The sequence below is a fragment of the Babylonia areolata genome, chromosome 9 (assembly GCF_041734735.1).
Source record: "Babylonia areolata isolate BAREFJ2019XMU chromosome 9, ASM4173473v1, whole genome shotgun sequence".
NCBI lineage: Eukaryota > Metazoa > Mollusca > Gastropoda > Neogastropoda > Buccinidae > Babylonia > Babylonia areolata.
In genome coordinates this window covers 26,868,141-26,885,260 of record NC_134884.1, presented here as the reverse complement: position 1 = coordinate 26,885,260, position 17,120 = coordinate 26,868,141, and the positions used below count along the sequence as shown (strand labels likewise).

The 17,120-nt window shown below is 39.4% G+C and overlaps 1 protein-coding gene across 1 annotated transcript; it reads left to right on the top strand.

Annotated features, from left to right (window-relative positions):
• Positions 1 to 2,660: 2,660 nt before the first annotated feature.
• Positions 2,661 to 16,877, top strand: LOC143286170 (adenine phosphoribosyltransferase-like). Its single transcript, XM_076593786.1, has 4 exons — positions 2,661 to 2,822; positions 5,749 to 5,986; positions 8,584 to 8,662; positions 12,214 to 16,877. The coding sequence occupies exons 1-4, from the start codon at positions 2,746 to 2,748 to the stop codon at positions 12,348 to 12,350; spliced, it is 531 nt and encodes a 176-aa protein (XP_076449901.1). The 5' UTR covers positions 2,661 to 2,745; the 3' UTR covers positions 12,351 to 16,877.
• The last annotated feature ends 243 nt before the right edge of the window (positions 16,878 to 17,120 follow it).

The window sequence follows — 17,120 nt, the reverse complement described above, 5'->3', positions numbered from 1 at the left end:
GATTATTGGCTGCAGACGAAATAACAAGTACTGCACGAGAAAAGACGAGAATAGTGATAAATACCGTTTGAAGAATCTCCAATCAGTTTAAGATTACTTTGCAGATAAATCAATAAGAGTCGCTAAAGGAGAGTCTTGTCTCTTGCAACAAGGCACAAAAGTCGTTCCCATAAATGTCCTTTCATTGTCCCAGAATGTGATAGTCCATATGGGCTTGTTTCTATTTGGTTCAGGTGGAACACTCCTTGAGCACGCACTGGCTTTCCATCACACACTTGTAAATAGAATGGACCGAATGGCTGGCCGCGCGGCCGCCATGTCAGTACTCCCGTGCCACGCGCGCTGTGTGTGTGTGTGTGTTTTTCCTGCGGAGGTGCAGTGGTGAAGTCAACAACGGTTTTCGTTTTCCCCTAATGAGTACAATATCTTTCGTAATGACCGCACTACGCGTTGAAGGGGGCGTCCTAATAAATGTTTGTTCTATCCTAGTCACTGAAACAAGCCGTTCGGCCGGAGACGATAAACCGAGGTCCCGTGTGCACTGGCAGCATGCACTTAGCGCACGTAAAAGAACCCACGGCAACAAAAGGGTTGTTCCTGGCAAAATTCCACTTCGATAGGAAAAGCAAATAAAAAAAAATTGCACGCAGGAAAAAAAAAAAAAATCCGGTGGCGCTGTATAGCGACGCGCTCTCCCTGGGGAGAGCAGCCCGAATTTCACACAGAGAAATCTGTTGTGATAAAAAGAAATACAAATACAAATACAAATTTTCAAAAGCACGGTGACTGACTTTCAGTTGAAAGAGAAAAATACAGTGAAATGTTAAATGCCTATCAATTACGTTTATTATTTCTTCAACATGATTTCGAAATAGTGATCTTTAGTTGGAAATACTGAGAAACTGGGTAACCAAACGACATACACGAGAGTTACGGTTATGTACTGAAGATTTGTAACATAGTGTGATGAGGCATTTTATAATGGAATGTCTGATCAGTGTGTGATCAATTGTGAAAACTGACGTTATGTGCCTGAAATATACTTGTCTTCGAAATCGGCTTTTAATTTTTGTAATATGCTCAAAGGAGGCAACAACAACAACTTGAACAACATGATATATATATATATATATATATATATAGAGAGAGAGAGAGAGAGAGAGAGAGAGAGTTCATATATATCGAGTTCATAATTAATGATATACTCTGAAAAGAAAGAACATATATACATGCTTGTCCAGTATGTATTTATAAGGCTACTTTGCACACACACAAACTTAAACAAAATTTAATATATATGGCAAAACATTAATTGCGTTGGGACTTAAAATAATCACCATACAACACACCATAAAGAAGGTATGTTGATATAACAAATAGTAAAGAGTGGTAACTCTCCATTCACAAGGTACATAACTTCAAATCAGCGCTGCTAACGCTACCGATTCAGCGAGCACACAGGCAAATAAACTGAAGGGTACATTGGAACACTGGCCAGACACTTCTTCAAAAACGCCGGAAGCGCCGGGCCTGTCCTTATACCGATCATTTGACATGTACACACAGCAGCAAAGACAGAAGAAATATGCAAACACAAATTAGCCTGGCTTTTATTCAAGACTGGCATAACCTCTTTAATCCTTAAGAAGCCACACAGAACACATTGACAATACAGAAAAACACATGGATGCCTCGGTGGTTTATCAACTGGAAATTAACAAACAATGAGGCCAGGAGATGAAATGAAACAAACAATGAGGCCAGGAGATGAAATGATTAACGAATAGTAAAGAGTGGTAATTCTCTCCAGTCGCAAGGTACACACTTGAACTGAGTCAGCGTTGCTCACGCTGCCGATTCAGCTAGCACTGACACAGGTAAATAACTGAAAGGTACATTGGAACAAACCCAGACACTTCCTCAAGAAAGGAAGCGCCGGTCTTGTCCTTATACCGATCATTTGATATGTGCACACAGCAGCAAAGACATATATTATGACATATCCGGCACTTGACACATACTCTACATAGCTACTGACCCGGCAGAGCAGAGGAAATAATGATTTGTTCCATGGTTATAGCTAAGGTGAAGCGCTGTTGCAGAATCGGTTAGAGAACGGCCCTCTGAAGGATCCAGTGATCAGAGCTCGAGGCCCCGTTTCGGCATACTGTTGTGTCCTTGGGAAAGGCACTTTATTCCGATTTTCCTCACAGTCCACACGGTGTGCATGGCCCGGGAACTTGACCGGTTGGTGAAGTTCTTGAAAATGAGAAAATGAATATGAGAAAAGAAAATACAAACAAAGAAAAACAGCAAAAAGAAAGGAGGAAAATTATGATGGAATGATGGAAGAGAAAAAAAAAAGAAAAAGAAAAAAGAAAAGAAAAACTCTTCTTCTTCTTTAGTGTCGTGAGACACTGTGACTGTCAAATTTTATGATTACTGATTTCAGTTTCAGTTTTAAGGAGGTGCCGCCGGAAGTGTGCAAACTTATCCAAATATTCTATACCACATCTCCTGTTTAAAGATAAAATCAAAACCGACAACACACAACACAAAACAAGAATATCATCATCAACAACGACCGAACTGGACTTGATGGTAAATATTTTGTCCTTATCTGCAACTGTGGACTGTGGCCAATATTGTCGACACGAGAGCAGCCGCACCCAGATCCATGTGTCGCAGTGCTCACGGTGACTTCGGTGCGCGACGACAATAAACGATAACGTTGATTGTGTCGACATGACAGACCGATTGAACAAAGTGAAAAAGCTGATTTCGAGTCATCAGGACTTCCCAAAGCCTGGGATTCTCTTCAGGTAAGATCTTTTCATTCTTTGACTTTTCTCTGCAACTTGCCCACGTGAACTGATTTTTCTGTCAAAACTTGTTTTTGTGAATAAGACTTGCAACAACACTAAACAAGGAATAAGGTGTGGTTGATCCTTTTTGAATCACACATCATTGTTACGAGGTTACAGTACTGCAATGCAAGAGACCCACTGTTTATTACGACCACCTTATGAAGGCCTGGCATACACACAAAATAAGACAAGTGTCACAGCCAGAAAATATAGTGGCACAGTGCAGAGCACGCGTCGTTGTTTTTACTACACGCCGAATTTACCCTTAGTCCCCTGTCTCTTCCCTTACCTGCCAGTCTCGATCTGTATGTTAGTCTTCCTTTCTTTGTCTAGCGCTATCTCTGTCTGTCTGACACACACACAGACACACACACACTCATATATATTATACTGATATATACATCCACAAACTCCTGTACACCTCCCCCCCTCCATCTAAACTCACTGAGTAAATAGGTGTTAATGACAAACCAACACACACACACACACACACACACACACACACACACACACTACAGAGAACTCAGCGTGTGTATAAGACAGATTGAGAGAGGGAATGGGAGGTAGAGAATAAATTCCAAGGGCTGAAGGAGGGGAGAGAGATGGGGAAAGTGCAAGAGGAGAGAAAAATACTGGGAAATACAGGGGACAGAAGATGATGGGGAGAAGACCTGCAGTAGAGAATGTAACTATGTATCATTGTATGTGTGCACACCACTCATGTGTGTGTGTGTGTGTGTGTGTGTGTGTGTGTTCCCATGTGTATGTGTGTGCATGTGAATGTGTGCATGCATGTGTGTGTGTTTGTGTGTGTGTGTGTTTTTTGAAAACTGCATATGTTACTGGGACTACCGACCCCTTATGTTTATAATTCTTTTCATGATTATTCTCACTGATGAACTGTCTCTATATATAGCATTTGATTTTTTTTTCTGACCAGAAATTATTGGTAATAGTTGAAATACAATTTCCTTGTGTTTGTTACACCTCTGGTGTGTGGATAGACCATACAGACACTGTCTACAGACACTCAGTGAAAGAAGTCTGTGCAGTATATGTGTGCATTGGGAGAGACCATTAGAGGTAGAGAGCATTCAACATGCATTTGTGTATATATATCAGCAACCACAATAATACAAACAGTAATTCTGACCACAGCTGTGTCAGTTGATGACTGCTTAAATTGATGTTTTAATACAGTGTTTTTCCATTGATCATTATTCTGTTATATCAGTATCAGTATCAGTAGCTCAAGGAGGTGTCACTGCTTTCGGACAAATCCATATATGCTACACCACATCTGCCAAACAGATGCCTGACCAGCAGCGTAACCCAACGTATATAGAACATACATAATATATGAGGTATGTGTGCAACATTTGGCACTGCAGCAGATTGTCACCAGGCATTCGTTAACCCCTTGACTGCTGTTGCTGAGTATACTTATCAATGAAGGGCTGTTACCTCACTGAGATTTATAAAACAGAGCTTACAGGTCAGTTTGTCAGTCACCACTATATAATTTAGACTTCCTCCTCTTATGACTGCATTTATGCTTTTATTGAGAAAAATCAGTTGCACCATTGATAAACTGTACACAAGAAGTCATAACTGCCTTCAGACTCATGCCACACTCATCTCATTTCATCAAGGTTTAGCTGTCAAAGGGTTAACTTAAAGAATCTTTTTTTCTCTCTTTCTTTATTTATTATTGATTTTTTTTTTTTTTTAAAGATGGTAATCTGCAAAGTATAATCTATGTGGGAGTGTACATAACTGATTTTTTTTCTTCTTAAAAAAAAACAAAAAAACTGAGATCATCAGTTTTTAGATAATTTATTTATGAGTCATGTAATTTGTTGCATTTTTAACTGTGTCTGTTTTGCTTGATACAGAATCTAACAAAAGAGAGCATGTCTTATTACCAGGTGTACTACTACTAGGGTAAAAGGAATATTTGGAGGTATAGTTGGACACAGAAATTTGAACCCAAATATAAAGTGCACAAAACACACCCACATCCACATCTACATCCCCCCTTACACACATATGCGTGCGCGCGCGCACACACACACACACGTGTGCATATGCGTGCGCGCGCGCACACACACACACACGTGTGCACATGCACTTCGCTCACATGCACTTTGCACATGCACTTGTGCACATATGCATCCACACACATTTTTGCATAAATCCATGCCCGTGCGCACACACACACACACACACATTTGTCTGGTTGTTGCCTTTCTCAGTCTCTCACCTTTTCCTTCACACCCTCTCTCATTCTTTGTCAAGGACAGACTGGAAGAACAGGCTGTGCCTAAAATCTTAATCCTTGAATAAAAACGTTTAGAGTTCTGTAGTCTCTCTTTCATTTACAAACTTTTTCTTTTTTTTATCTGATTGGTTAGTTCAGAGCAGGAGTGTGAGTAATTCTTTTCTGTGTTTTATGTGTTGTATTGCTGTTTGTATTTTTTAATCTATCTTTATTTACAATACAGGTATTTATTCTGAATTCTCTTGTGAAGAAAAGCCATGAAATGATACGTTTTTCAGATGCAGATGACTTCTGCTATGAATGTTTTATATCAGTAAAGACTATATATACAAAAAGCATCAGGCATAGACATCCTTTGATTGATTAATTGACTTAGAGAAATTTTTGCTCGTGCTCAAGCATTATGTGTTATTTATTTGTTATGTTATTCAGCTTATTGATTAATTGATGATTAATTTAAGAGAGATTGTCCTTTGTTGTTTGAAAAGGTAGGTTAATAGTTATTTTGTTTTAGTTTGATTATTGATTGATTGATTTGAGTGCATTTTCATTCAGTTATTTATTTATTTCTTTCTTTGATGGTTTTAATTCTGTTTGCAGAGACATTTTCCCTGTGCTAAGAGACAGCGAAGTTTTCAACCTGTTGATTGAGCTGTTGTGTGAGCATGTGGAGAAGTTGACCCCCAAGGTGGAGGTCATCGTGGGGCTGGAGTCTCGAGGCTTCCTCTTTGGCCCCATCATGGCCCAGCGGCTGAAAGTGGCGTTTGTTCCCGTCAGGAAAGCAGGGAAGCTTCCTGGGGAGTGCTGCAGTGTGGAGTACTCTCTGGAGTACGGGAAAGTGAGTGGAAGGCAGCAGGCATACGATACATGCAGAGCGTCGTGGGTGAATGAGAAAGTGCTGAGCTGTCTGAGGAAGGTTTTCTACATGCAGTAGTAGTGGTAGTAGTGGTGGTAGTAGTAGTAGTGGCGGTAGTAGTAGTAGTAGTAGAAGTAATACAATTATTATCAGAAATAATAAAGATAATTCCTCTTCTTGACATTATTGTATTTGCTAGTAGTAGTAGTAGTAGCGGCAGTAGTAGATGGGTAAGAGTAGTAGTATAATCATTATGATTATGATTATTGTTATTATGTAATCAATAATGATAACAATTTCTTTCTTTTATTTTGAATTGGGTTGGGGGAGGAGGTTCTTGATGATTGCAGTACCCGTACAATGTATGTTTGGAAGCAGGTTTATTGCACTTTACAGCAAAACATAAAAGATAAGAGAGAGAAAGTAATTTTAAACATGTGCAAAACATGTGAAAATACACATAACATCAGTGTTTACTCTGCACATTTGCATTAACATTAATAATAGATAAATCATGCAGATTAAAAAAAAAAAATGTCCATTTCAGTGGGTGCACTACATCATATCTTTCTTATCCACTGAATTTATGGCTCACTCATACAACAGTCTGTTGTCAGCCATCTTAATCAAATGAAAACATTACAACATGCGCTTAAGATATGTATATAACAGCAGGTACAATGCAGTGACAGATGAAGAAAGCCTTCTTAATTATGATTTGAAATGTGTTCATTTGCTTGTTTGTCAAGTTTTCTTCATTGACTCAAACAATCTGTTTCTAACTCCAGAACTCAAGTGCCTTACAGTTTGGCCTTTCTAGCTGTGTAAATGGAGAAGCCAACAATATGCATCTGTACTGAGAAGCCAACTAAAATCCATAAATTGGGAAGTCAACTGATGCCCATAAACTAGATTGAGAAGCCAACAGATGTCTTCTGATCTGTCTCCCTACATGTTTGTCCACCTGGTAAGCTGTCAATACTGTCAGGATCATGCACAGTCTGCTTGCTGATGTTAGGTACATAATTATGTTGGCTCATGAATCAATATTGATGTGTGTGTGGCTGTAACTGGCAAGTGTGTGAGATTTGTATTTGGCAGCTCATAGTGTGAAATATGTGCATGCATTCAGTATTGCTGCTGTTGTGGATGAATAATGATGATTAGTGATGGTGACCAAAACTAGACAAGACTAGACAAAACAAGACAATGCATTGCAGTGCAGTACAGTATGACATGACATGACACAATATGATACAAGACAATATATACAAGACAGTACATCCAGCTGGACATTGATTTCCAATGATGATAGTGATGTTCTTGTTGTGTGTTTGTCTTTGTCTTTTCTTTCCTGACTTTGCCCAGTACACTAACAGAGGGGGAAAAACATTACAAATCAACCACAGAGTCACTTTGTGACTCCATCTCATCATCTCTTCAGCCAGCCCATGTATGCATTCACATGTTCATAACACAACAAAATAATCTATAAAATTAAAATTGCCTCTGAATATAATGAAAGGGTAACAACCAAGCCATCTCTTACATCTGTATACTTTCCAAATGTAGAATTATGAAGCTGAACTACTTACTTTGATTTCAAATTTATGATCTCTCTAACTCTAAGAGACATTTGTCATCTTTATAAATTTGGAAATTGAAAGTGATAGTTGTCTTGACATCAGTCTGCAAAAATCATAACATGACCCTGCAGCACAACATTAGTCGGTTCATCTGCCACAGTTCCAGCATGGCAGTTTAATGGGATAGCTATCCATATATCAATATTTGGAGACCCTGAACTGCTGTTGGGTCGTTTTGGTGATGCTCAGCAGTGCCTGTTGCGATTCAGCCCGAGCAGGGCACCTTGCAGCTACCAGTACTAAGCCTCTCAATGATGACAGTTGCGGATATTTTTGCGGAAGCAGACTGAGTGAGGGTCCTCCCAGTAGTGAAGACCATCACTGTGTCCCTCCAGCAATAGTGCCCTGGAAACCTACCAAAACTGTGATTCGTGATGTGTTTACTCTTTCTATTTTTCCTTACTAGCATGTATATGATATAATCCATTAGTTGGATTGAACCTGCCAGATGCATGGTCTCTTCAGTGCTTGTGTTGGTGTGGTCTGATTCTCAATGCGTGTTTTGTTGTGGGGAAGCCGTTCGCCATTTGTTTGTTCCAGGGTGCTTGTGAGTGTCCATGCATGTGTGTGTGTGTGTTGCAGGTATGTGGGCGTCATGGGTGGGCTGGTGGTTTTCAATGTTGAGTGAGTGTATTCTGGTACGTGCTTCTGTTGGGGATGGTGGGGGTGTATGGGGGGAAGGGCAGGTGGTGGGGGGGGGGGGGGGGGGATATGGTTGGGGAGGAGGGGTGGGGGTACGAAATGTAAAATGCTTCAAGCAGTATTTCTGGTAAAAGAAAAAAAAAAAGCGCCATACAGATGTCCATTGTTATTATTTTTATTTTATTGTTATTATTATCTTTTTTTTTAGAACTTTTATTTCTATTCTTTATATTATTATTACCAGTGGTATCTGTTACCCCTCATGCACAGTACTGGTTTCTTTTGCTGCAGGACAAGTTTGAGGTTCAGAAAGAGGCGATAAAACCAGGACAGTGTGTATTGATTGTGGATGATTTGCTAGCCACAGGAGGTGAGTTGCTTATTTATTTAGGTGTTGCCACAAAGTGATATACACACATATGTGACCACTGTCTTTGTACAAAGATGACAAGTGGGACAGCCAAATAGTTAGAGATTTTCAATCTGAGCTCTGGAGTTGGATCTTGGTGTCTGTTCCTAGTTTGTTAAGGGTGGAGATTTTGTTTTTGTTGTTGATCTTCCAGGTCAACATGTGTGTCAGATCTGCTGGTGCCTTAATCCCCCTAGAGTGTGTGTATACACATGCACAAGATTAAGATATCCATATTAAACTAAAAGATCCCACAGCATTTGGTGGGTTGTAGAAAAATGAACATACCAGCAAGCATCCCCCCCCTAAACACAATATGGATGCCTATATGACTGGATAAAAACATTCTCATGCAGAAGAAGATACAAAGAATTTTGACAGTCCTGATTTACTTTAACTTCTTGATTAAGCAGACTGCATCCACATTACTGTAACATCCACACACACAGCTGTAGATGCAAATCTACGATTGCCAACAAAAGGCATAGGCTGAACTGAGTCTGTGTGTTCATTAGATACAAAAGATGAAAATGAAGAAACATACAAACAAATAAGCTTTTTTTCTTCTTTTTATTTTATTTTTATTTTTCAAATTTGTTTCTGGATTGTGGATATAAGAAATACAGACCGACAGACCATCCGACCAACAGGCAGACAGACAGACAGACGGACAGACAGACAGACAGTCAGTCAATCAGTATGAAAACTCCAAAAATACAGCTGGTAAAAAAAAAAAAAAAGAAAAAAAAAGTGAACCCAAAGATGGATATCTGATAATGTTAATGTCAGAGTGAATGAGATTGTGCATACAAATATGATTATGTTTACCAAGATATTTGTTGTGTTTGTTTTGGTAGTTCTGGTGTTTGTTTTAGGTAAGGTTTGTAAAAGATAATAGTGTGACTAAGGTTTATGGTATGATCTGTAAATATGATCATATGAGTGGAATTTCAGGTATCATCTCCAAAAGATATTATAGTGTGACTGAAGTTTCATGTATGATCTATTATTAATATAAAGATAATTGTATGCATGGAATTTCAGGTCTGATCTGTAAAGATAATTGTGTAATTGTGTGGGTGGAATTTATGTATAATCTGCAAAAGATAATTGTGTAGCTGAAGTTTTTGTCATGATCTGAAAAGGTAATTGTGTAACAGAAGTTTCAGATATGATCTGTAATTAGTGCAGTGATAATTGTGTGAGTGGAATTTCAGATATGATCTGCAAAAGATGATTGTTTGGCTGAAGTTTTAGGTGTAGTCTGTAAAAGGTAATAGTGTAACTGGTTAAAGGATAACTGTGTGACTGGAATTTCAGGTGTGATCTGTAAAGATTAATGTGTGAATGGACATGTGGTCATGCTGAGTGGTTGCACCAGGGACTCTTTCAATATAATTTTGTGGCCTTTCCCTTTTCATTCTATCACTTTTTCTTTTTCATGCCTTATGCTTTGCTGGTCCATTCTTCTATTATATTTTCTTCTAGAAAGCATTGATGTTTTTGTGGGGGGCATGGGGGGGTGGGGGGTTCTGGCCTTTTTCTGCACATTATAATTGCAAAGTTTTACCCACAACATGTGAGTTGCCCAATGGCATTTTTTTGTTTGTTTTGGTTTGGGGAGGGGGGGAGGTTGTGAGCCTGTTATGTATAATTGTTTGTGTTACAGATATAGTTTGGGTAAATTTCTTTCTTTCTGTTTTTTGTTTGTTTGTTTGTTGTTGTTTTTTTTAATACACTGGCAGAAATGAAAGTGAAAGGGTCAACTTCAGAGGCATTAGTGTCCTGAGTTCTTGTGCATGGATATGGTTGTGTTTGTGCCCCAATTTTCTTTTATAGATGTGTGTGTGTGTGTGTGTGTGTGTGTGTGTGTGTGTGTGTGTGTAGTACTAATAGTAGTAGCTGTGTGTGTGTGTGTGTGTGTGTTTATCAGGTTCAACGCAATCAATTCTGACAGTGTTGCATGGTCGGCTGGGCTATAACGAACAGTCACTGTCACTGTCTCTGGTCTCCGTAACCTGGCATGGCTGTTGGGGTGTGCACTGCACTGCTGAACATGTCACCAGCTGTCTCCTGTCACTGTCACTGTCTCTTGTCTCCGTAACCTGGCTTGGTCATTGGGGTGTGCACTGCACTGCTGAACATGTCACCAACTGTCTCCTGTCACTGTCACTGTCTCTGTTCCCATAACCTGGCTTGGTCGTTGGGTCATGCACTGCACTGCTGAACATGTCACCAACTGTCTCTGGTTCCGTAACCTGGCTTGGTCGTTGGGTCATGCACTGCACTGCTGAACGTGTCACCAACTGTCTCTGGTTCCGTAACCTGGCTTGGTTGTTGGGTCATGCACTGCACTGCTGAACGTGTCACCAACTGTCTCCTATCACTGTCACTGTCTCTGGTCTCCATAACCTGGCTTGGTCGTTGGAATGTGCACTGCGCTGCTGAACACCGTCACTGTCTCTTGTCTTCGTAACCTGGCTTGGTCATTGGGTCGTGCACTGCACTGCTGAACATGTCACCAACTGCCTCCTGTCGCTGTCACTGTCTCTTGTCTCCGTAACCTGGCTTGGTCGTTGGGGTGTGCACTGCACTGCTGAACATGTCACCAACTGTCTCCTGTCACTGTCACTGTCTCTGGTCTCCATAACCTGGCTTGGTCGTTGGAATGTGCACTGCACTGCTGAACACCGTCACTGTCTCTTGTCTCTGTAACCTGGCTTGGTCGTTGGGTCATGCACTGCACTGCTGAACATGTCACCAACTGTCTCTGGTCCTGTAACCTGGCTTGGTCATTGGGTCGTGCACTGCACTGCTGAACATGTCACCAACTGCCTCCTGTCGCTGTCACTGTCTCTTGTCTCCGTAACCTGGCTTGGTCGTTGGGGTGTGCACTGCACTGCTGAACATGTCACCAACTGTCTCTGTTCCCGTAACCTGGCTTGGTCTCCATTTCTGGCAGTCGTGGGAAAGGGCTCGAGTTCGGGCAGTATTTGAACAAGAGCAAATGATTTAATAAACAGTGACATGAAAAAAAAAAAATAATAAAAAGAGTGGACCAGTACTTGAACAAAAAAGAAGAACACAATAAACAATGACATAAAAAAACAATGATAAAATAGGTCTATAAGTGAGTGTACCAGTATATAAAAAAAACCCCGATGAACAACATAATAAACAATGACATCAAAAAACAATAATAAGATAACTAATAAGTGAGTGGACCAGTATATGAACAAGAATGAACAGTATACTAAACAATGACAGCAAAAAAACGATGATAGAATAGATAGGTAGTGGACCAGTATATGAACAACAATGAACAATATAATAAGCAATGACACGAAAGCAATGATAAAATAAATAGATAAGTGAGTGGACAACATAATGAATGATGACATGAAAACTATGATAGATGAATAAGTGAGTAGACCTATAATAGACAATGACATGAAAACAGTGATAAGATAGATAAATAAGTGAGTGGACGTGTGTTGTGCGTGTGTTTGCAGGTACCATGAAAGCTGCTGTGGAGCTGATGGGCAAGGTCAGTGCAGAAGTGGCAGAGTGCCTGGTCGTCATCGAACTGACTGACCTGAAGGGTCGAGACAAAGTGGACAAACTTCTTCATTCCCTGATTCAGTATTAACTCTTTGTTTTTTTTTTGATTTTTGTTGATGTTGTTGTTTTAGTTTTTGATATCATCATTTCTTTGATGTAATGTTTTTGGAAATGTTGATAATCTCGGGAGAGGAAGAAATTGTCGATTTTTGTTTCATATAAAGTTCATTTTTCATTATATTTTTCTTTTCTTTTTTTTATTGTCAGAGTAATATACTTTACCTAAGCAAAAAAAAAAAAAAAAAGAGAGAGAGAGAAGTGGAAATGCAAAGCTGTCAACTTTTGTTTGAAAGCATTTAGATGGTTTTACCGGTGAGAGCTGTCAAGATAGAAAACATAATTTTTGGAAAGAATGAATGATAAGCTACTCTGGAGGCTTTGTTCTTTTAGGAATATATAATTTGATACTTACACTGTTACTGATATGTTGTTGTTGGGTTGTTGGGTTTTGTTGTTTTTTTTACTATCAAACATGTGAAACAATACTGTTCAGTCTTTGTGGGTTTAAAAAAACATTTTTTTGAAAACTGTATGAACTACTTTGATGATAAAATGCAACTTCCAAACCCTGTTGTCACGACATTTTGAATCCAGGAGAGAAAAACTAACATCCTCAGGGAAAAGAAGAAAAAGATCAGTGCCATGGTTTTTATCTTCAGTGAAACAGTACATTGACAAAGTGACTAGGAACTGTTCATTCACTGTTCACTGCCCACAACGTGTGAACAGCCAACCTGCAGTCGTTGTAAAACAAAAGGTACGCTAAAAGAACAAAATGAGTACATGTCAGTTGTCAGTGATGTCCATGAGACTACAATGTCTTTGGACAAAAAGAGAAACAAGGGTTGGGAGCACTTATCATCATACGTTTGTAGGGTATAACTGATTTTCAAAAATTAAATCTTCCAAGATTCCAAGAATTGTCAGTAGATTATTGCAGGGAGGGTTCATTAGGAATCTGTATGCAAGTGTTACAGGCAGAAAAAAAGACAAGACATAAGGAGCTCAACTTCATTATTATCATGGTGCCATGCTTGTCCAGTTTTCCCTCTTACAAATGCATTTTGTGCCCAATTTCTGTTTTGTGAAAGTAGTTACTGTGTGTCCAATTTGTTGGGGTTTTTTTTTGTGTTTTTTTGTTTTTTGTTTTTTTGTTTGTTTTTTTGTATTAGAAATCTGATCAGATTACTTTGTCTTCCATACAAGAAACAGTGTGAACAATTCAATGGCCATTTTGCTCATACAATGACATGGTAGAAGTTACTTTAAATATAAAAAAAAGAAAAGAAAAAAAGAATAAATAGCTGTATTTGTAGTGTGATGTGGTAAATGTTTGATTAGTCACATTTCTTCCCTGGGGTTGCTGACTTGAAAAAGCAGTTTTGCTGTTGGCCCTCTCATTCATACGACATTGACCCAGGACGCCAGTAAGATCTTGGTGGATTATGAGCCCTTGCCATATTCTCCCATAACCACATCCCCCTCTTCTTCTTCCATGTTCATGGGCTGCATGCAACTCCCACATTTAATTATGTTGGCTTTCCTGTGTATGACTGTTTTTACCCCACTGTATAGACAGCCATACTCCGTTTTCAGATGTGCACGCTGGGTGTACTCTTGTTTCATAACCCAGCGAATCCTGACATGGATTACAGGATTTTTAACATGTGTTTTTAATCTTCTGTAAGCGTATACACACAAAGGGAGTTCAGACACTAGCAGGTCTGCACAGGGGACAATAATAATGGGGAGATTGGAAAAAATATTCACCCTTATTAACCCACAAGGTGCACCAAAACCAGGGGATCAATCTCAGGAAAGTTGTTGGAAAGAAAGAATCCAGCACTGTAACCATTAAGCCACTGCACCTGCCACCCCTCTCTTAATTAAATGTTCATGCACAAAACAAAATGAAAACTTTAGTTCTTTCTTGCTGTGAGTGGACATTGTGAATCAGGTGGCTGAAATGTGTTCATCATGTCATGTTCACTGCATTGATAGATGGCAGGGATTCCTGTTTGTGTGTGTGCTGGTTCAGTTAACAAACAGACTTTTGATCAAAGTAGTGAAACTGTCAGAAAAAGATCGGCAAAACATTAAAGTGTTATTTTCGTGTGTCAATCTTCAGTCTGTTCTACAGAGTTCCGAAGGAAATGTTCAGAAGCAGTTTGCTCTGCAAGTGGTTATCCTTGACTGATGTAACTGAAACTGTCAGTTTTGCAGATAAAGTATGTATTTTCATGTCATTTTATCAAACTGGTATCACACTAAGTTTATGCGGTGTAAAGTGGATCGAATATTTTGCAACTGAAACTCACATAAAGTATGATTCTTCATGTTTTTAACTGAAACCGTCCGTTTTGCAGATTAAATATGATTTTTCATGTAGTTATATCAGGTTGGTAACACACTATGTTAATATGGTGTGTTGCAGGATTAAATATTTTGTCTTTTTGTGCCAGATGTGTGCTGTTACTTATAGTTGGTATTTCTGCACAACAGACAAGATCAAATGGGTAGGTGGAGTGACTTGAAATCAGACAGCTGAGAGGACCAAAATGGATTACATGAAAGACATTATCAAAGATATCTTTGTGTATGTATACAAATTTTTTAAAATTGTTTTTCTATGGGATCCTTTTGTATCCAAGGGAGATCTCTTGCAAATCCATCTTTATTCTCACCATCTCAGCATCTTAGTTAAACTCTTCTACCAGCTCATTCCAAGGAGTGATGTTGACATGTTTGTGTCAAAGGATCCAGCTCGGTTGGTAGAAAATGAAAATCCATGAGAGAGAGGGGATGCTGTGGCAGAATCAGTTAGGTGTTCACCAGTGAACAGGGTTAGGCCTGATCATGTGATGTTGTCTCCTTGGGAAAGGCATTTTACTCCTGATTTTCCTCACTCCAGGTGCAAATGGGTACATGACTTCGGTCGGGGAAGGTTTATAAAAGTGGCAGAAGAGGAGGATTGCACTCTCGCCTTCCTATGCCGAGCCCTCAACACAGTGAATATAAATTCACTGTTCCTCTGGCTGTGAACGACTGTTGGCATCTCCAGTGTTACATTGGATGTTCCTGTTCTTCTAATCATCTCCAGAGAGATCCACTTTTCTTCAGGTCTTCCATAAGGAACTTGGTGATTTTTTAATTTTATTTTTGGCTACGCCATCATCTGCATCATTTCAGTGGCATTACTCCCATGACGCTCATGCTGAGTCCCCCAAACACAGCTATTACTGGGTTTGCCGCAGTCTCAGTGCTGGCAGTCCACACGTAACTATTGTTACTGTTGCCAGGAGGCCACACACCAGAGAACATGCACTGCTGCCAAGTCACAACATGCAGTGTTTGCTACCAAATGCATGAGTGATGGCCTTTGAACCTACCACATTTTTTTTCTGATAGATGTGAGGATTATGACACCAGACTGCAAGAGTTTAAAAAAAAAAAAAATTATCATTCATCTTTGCATTACCGGTAGTTGTGTCATTTAAGGACAAAGATGGCAGAATGATGAAGACACTCAGCTGCCAATACAGAGAGTCTGTGAGGGTGTGGGTTTGAATCAAGCTCTTGCCCTTTCTCCCAAGTTTGTCTGTAAAATCAAACTAAGCGTCTCGGATGTCGGATGAGACAATAAACAGATCCTGCATGCAGCACGCACTTGGCGCACTGAAATTAGAAAAAGAACCCATGGCAACAAGAGTGTTGTCCTCTGGCCAAATTATGAAAAACGTAATCCACTTTGATAGGTGCACAAATATATAAGCATGCACTCAAGGCCTAAGCGCGTTGGGTCATGCTGCTGTCAGGCATCTGCCCAGCAGATGTGTAGTATATATAAATTTGTCCAAAGGTAGCGACGCCTCATTGAGAACCTGAAACTGTCAGTTAGATAGCCAGACAAAAATTGTTTTCCTTGCACCATTCTCATGACTTCATCAGGCTTCAAGATGTATGCAGCTCAATATTTTTTTTCTGTGGCTGGATGCATTTTGCGTATATGCCAATATATTTCATTATAAAAAAAAAGGTAAACCAAAAAGTATCTGGTAAGAAGGGGTATTGGAAAATGTCATTTTTGTCTATTTTATATGAGCAAAAACATTACGAATATGCTTAACAATAAAAACTGCTCAGGAATAGCTGGTGCATGATCATGGCTAGTGCAGGATAATGTGCAGCAACTCAAGGATACCTGTGTTAGAAAGGTCTGTATGGATCGATTCCAAGTAAGAGATTAATTATGTGGCTCGATTTTATTAGTATGCATAATCTCACTGAGCCTGGACTCTTGAGAATCAAATCCTTTTCTGGGAGTTCATTCTCACAGCTGATAGTGTATGTGTTTGGGTTATTTTCAGTATTTAGTCAGGCTATTAATTCTTAGCACACTGGTACCTAGCCATCATACAGTTGATCTGTAAATGTTGTGGTTGTTGGAAATCCTGGACATATCTCATTTGGTGGACTGCATTGTGTCTGCACTTATTTTCACACATTGTATGCTCTGTGGTGATTTTTTATATCATTAAAATAGATGATAAATATGTGTAGGCTTGTGTTGTATTTATCTGAGCACATTTATCACACAGTTGTTTTAGTTGGGTTTTTTGTGCGTTAATATTTGTTGGCTCGTGTTGTACATACGAGTACATTCATGCACACATTCACTGAATATATCCTTGTCAAAATGGTGCAGATACAAGTTTTCATTATTACAACTTATAGCAGCCCCTTCTTAATTTTATGATAACCAGTTGTGACAATGGAACATATTTCTTTTGTCATGTTT

Bases quoted from the DNA above. Each gene is read 5' to 3' on its own strand.
- LOC143286170 (XM_076593786.1), top strand. From the start codon at position 2,746: ATGACAGACCGATTGAACAAAGTGAAAAAGCTGATTTCGAGTCATCAG. The intron at 2,823-5,748 runs GTAAGATCTTTT...TTCTGTTTGCAG, and splicing joins AAGCCTGGGATTCTCTTCAG to AGACATTTTCCCTGTGCTAA. The intron at 8,663-12,213 runs GTGAGTTGCTTA...GTGTGTTTGCAG, and splicing joins TGATTTGCTAGCCACAGGAG to GTACCATGAAAGCTGCTGTG.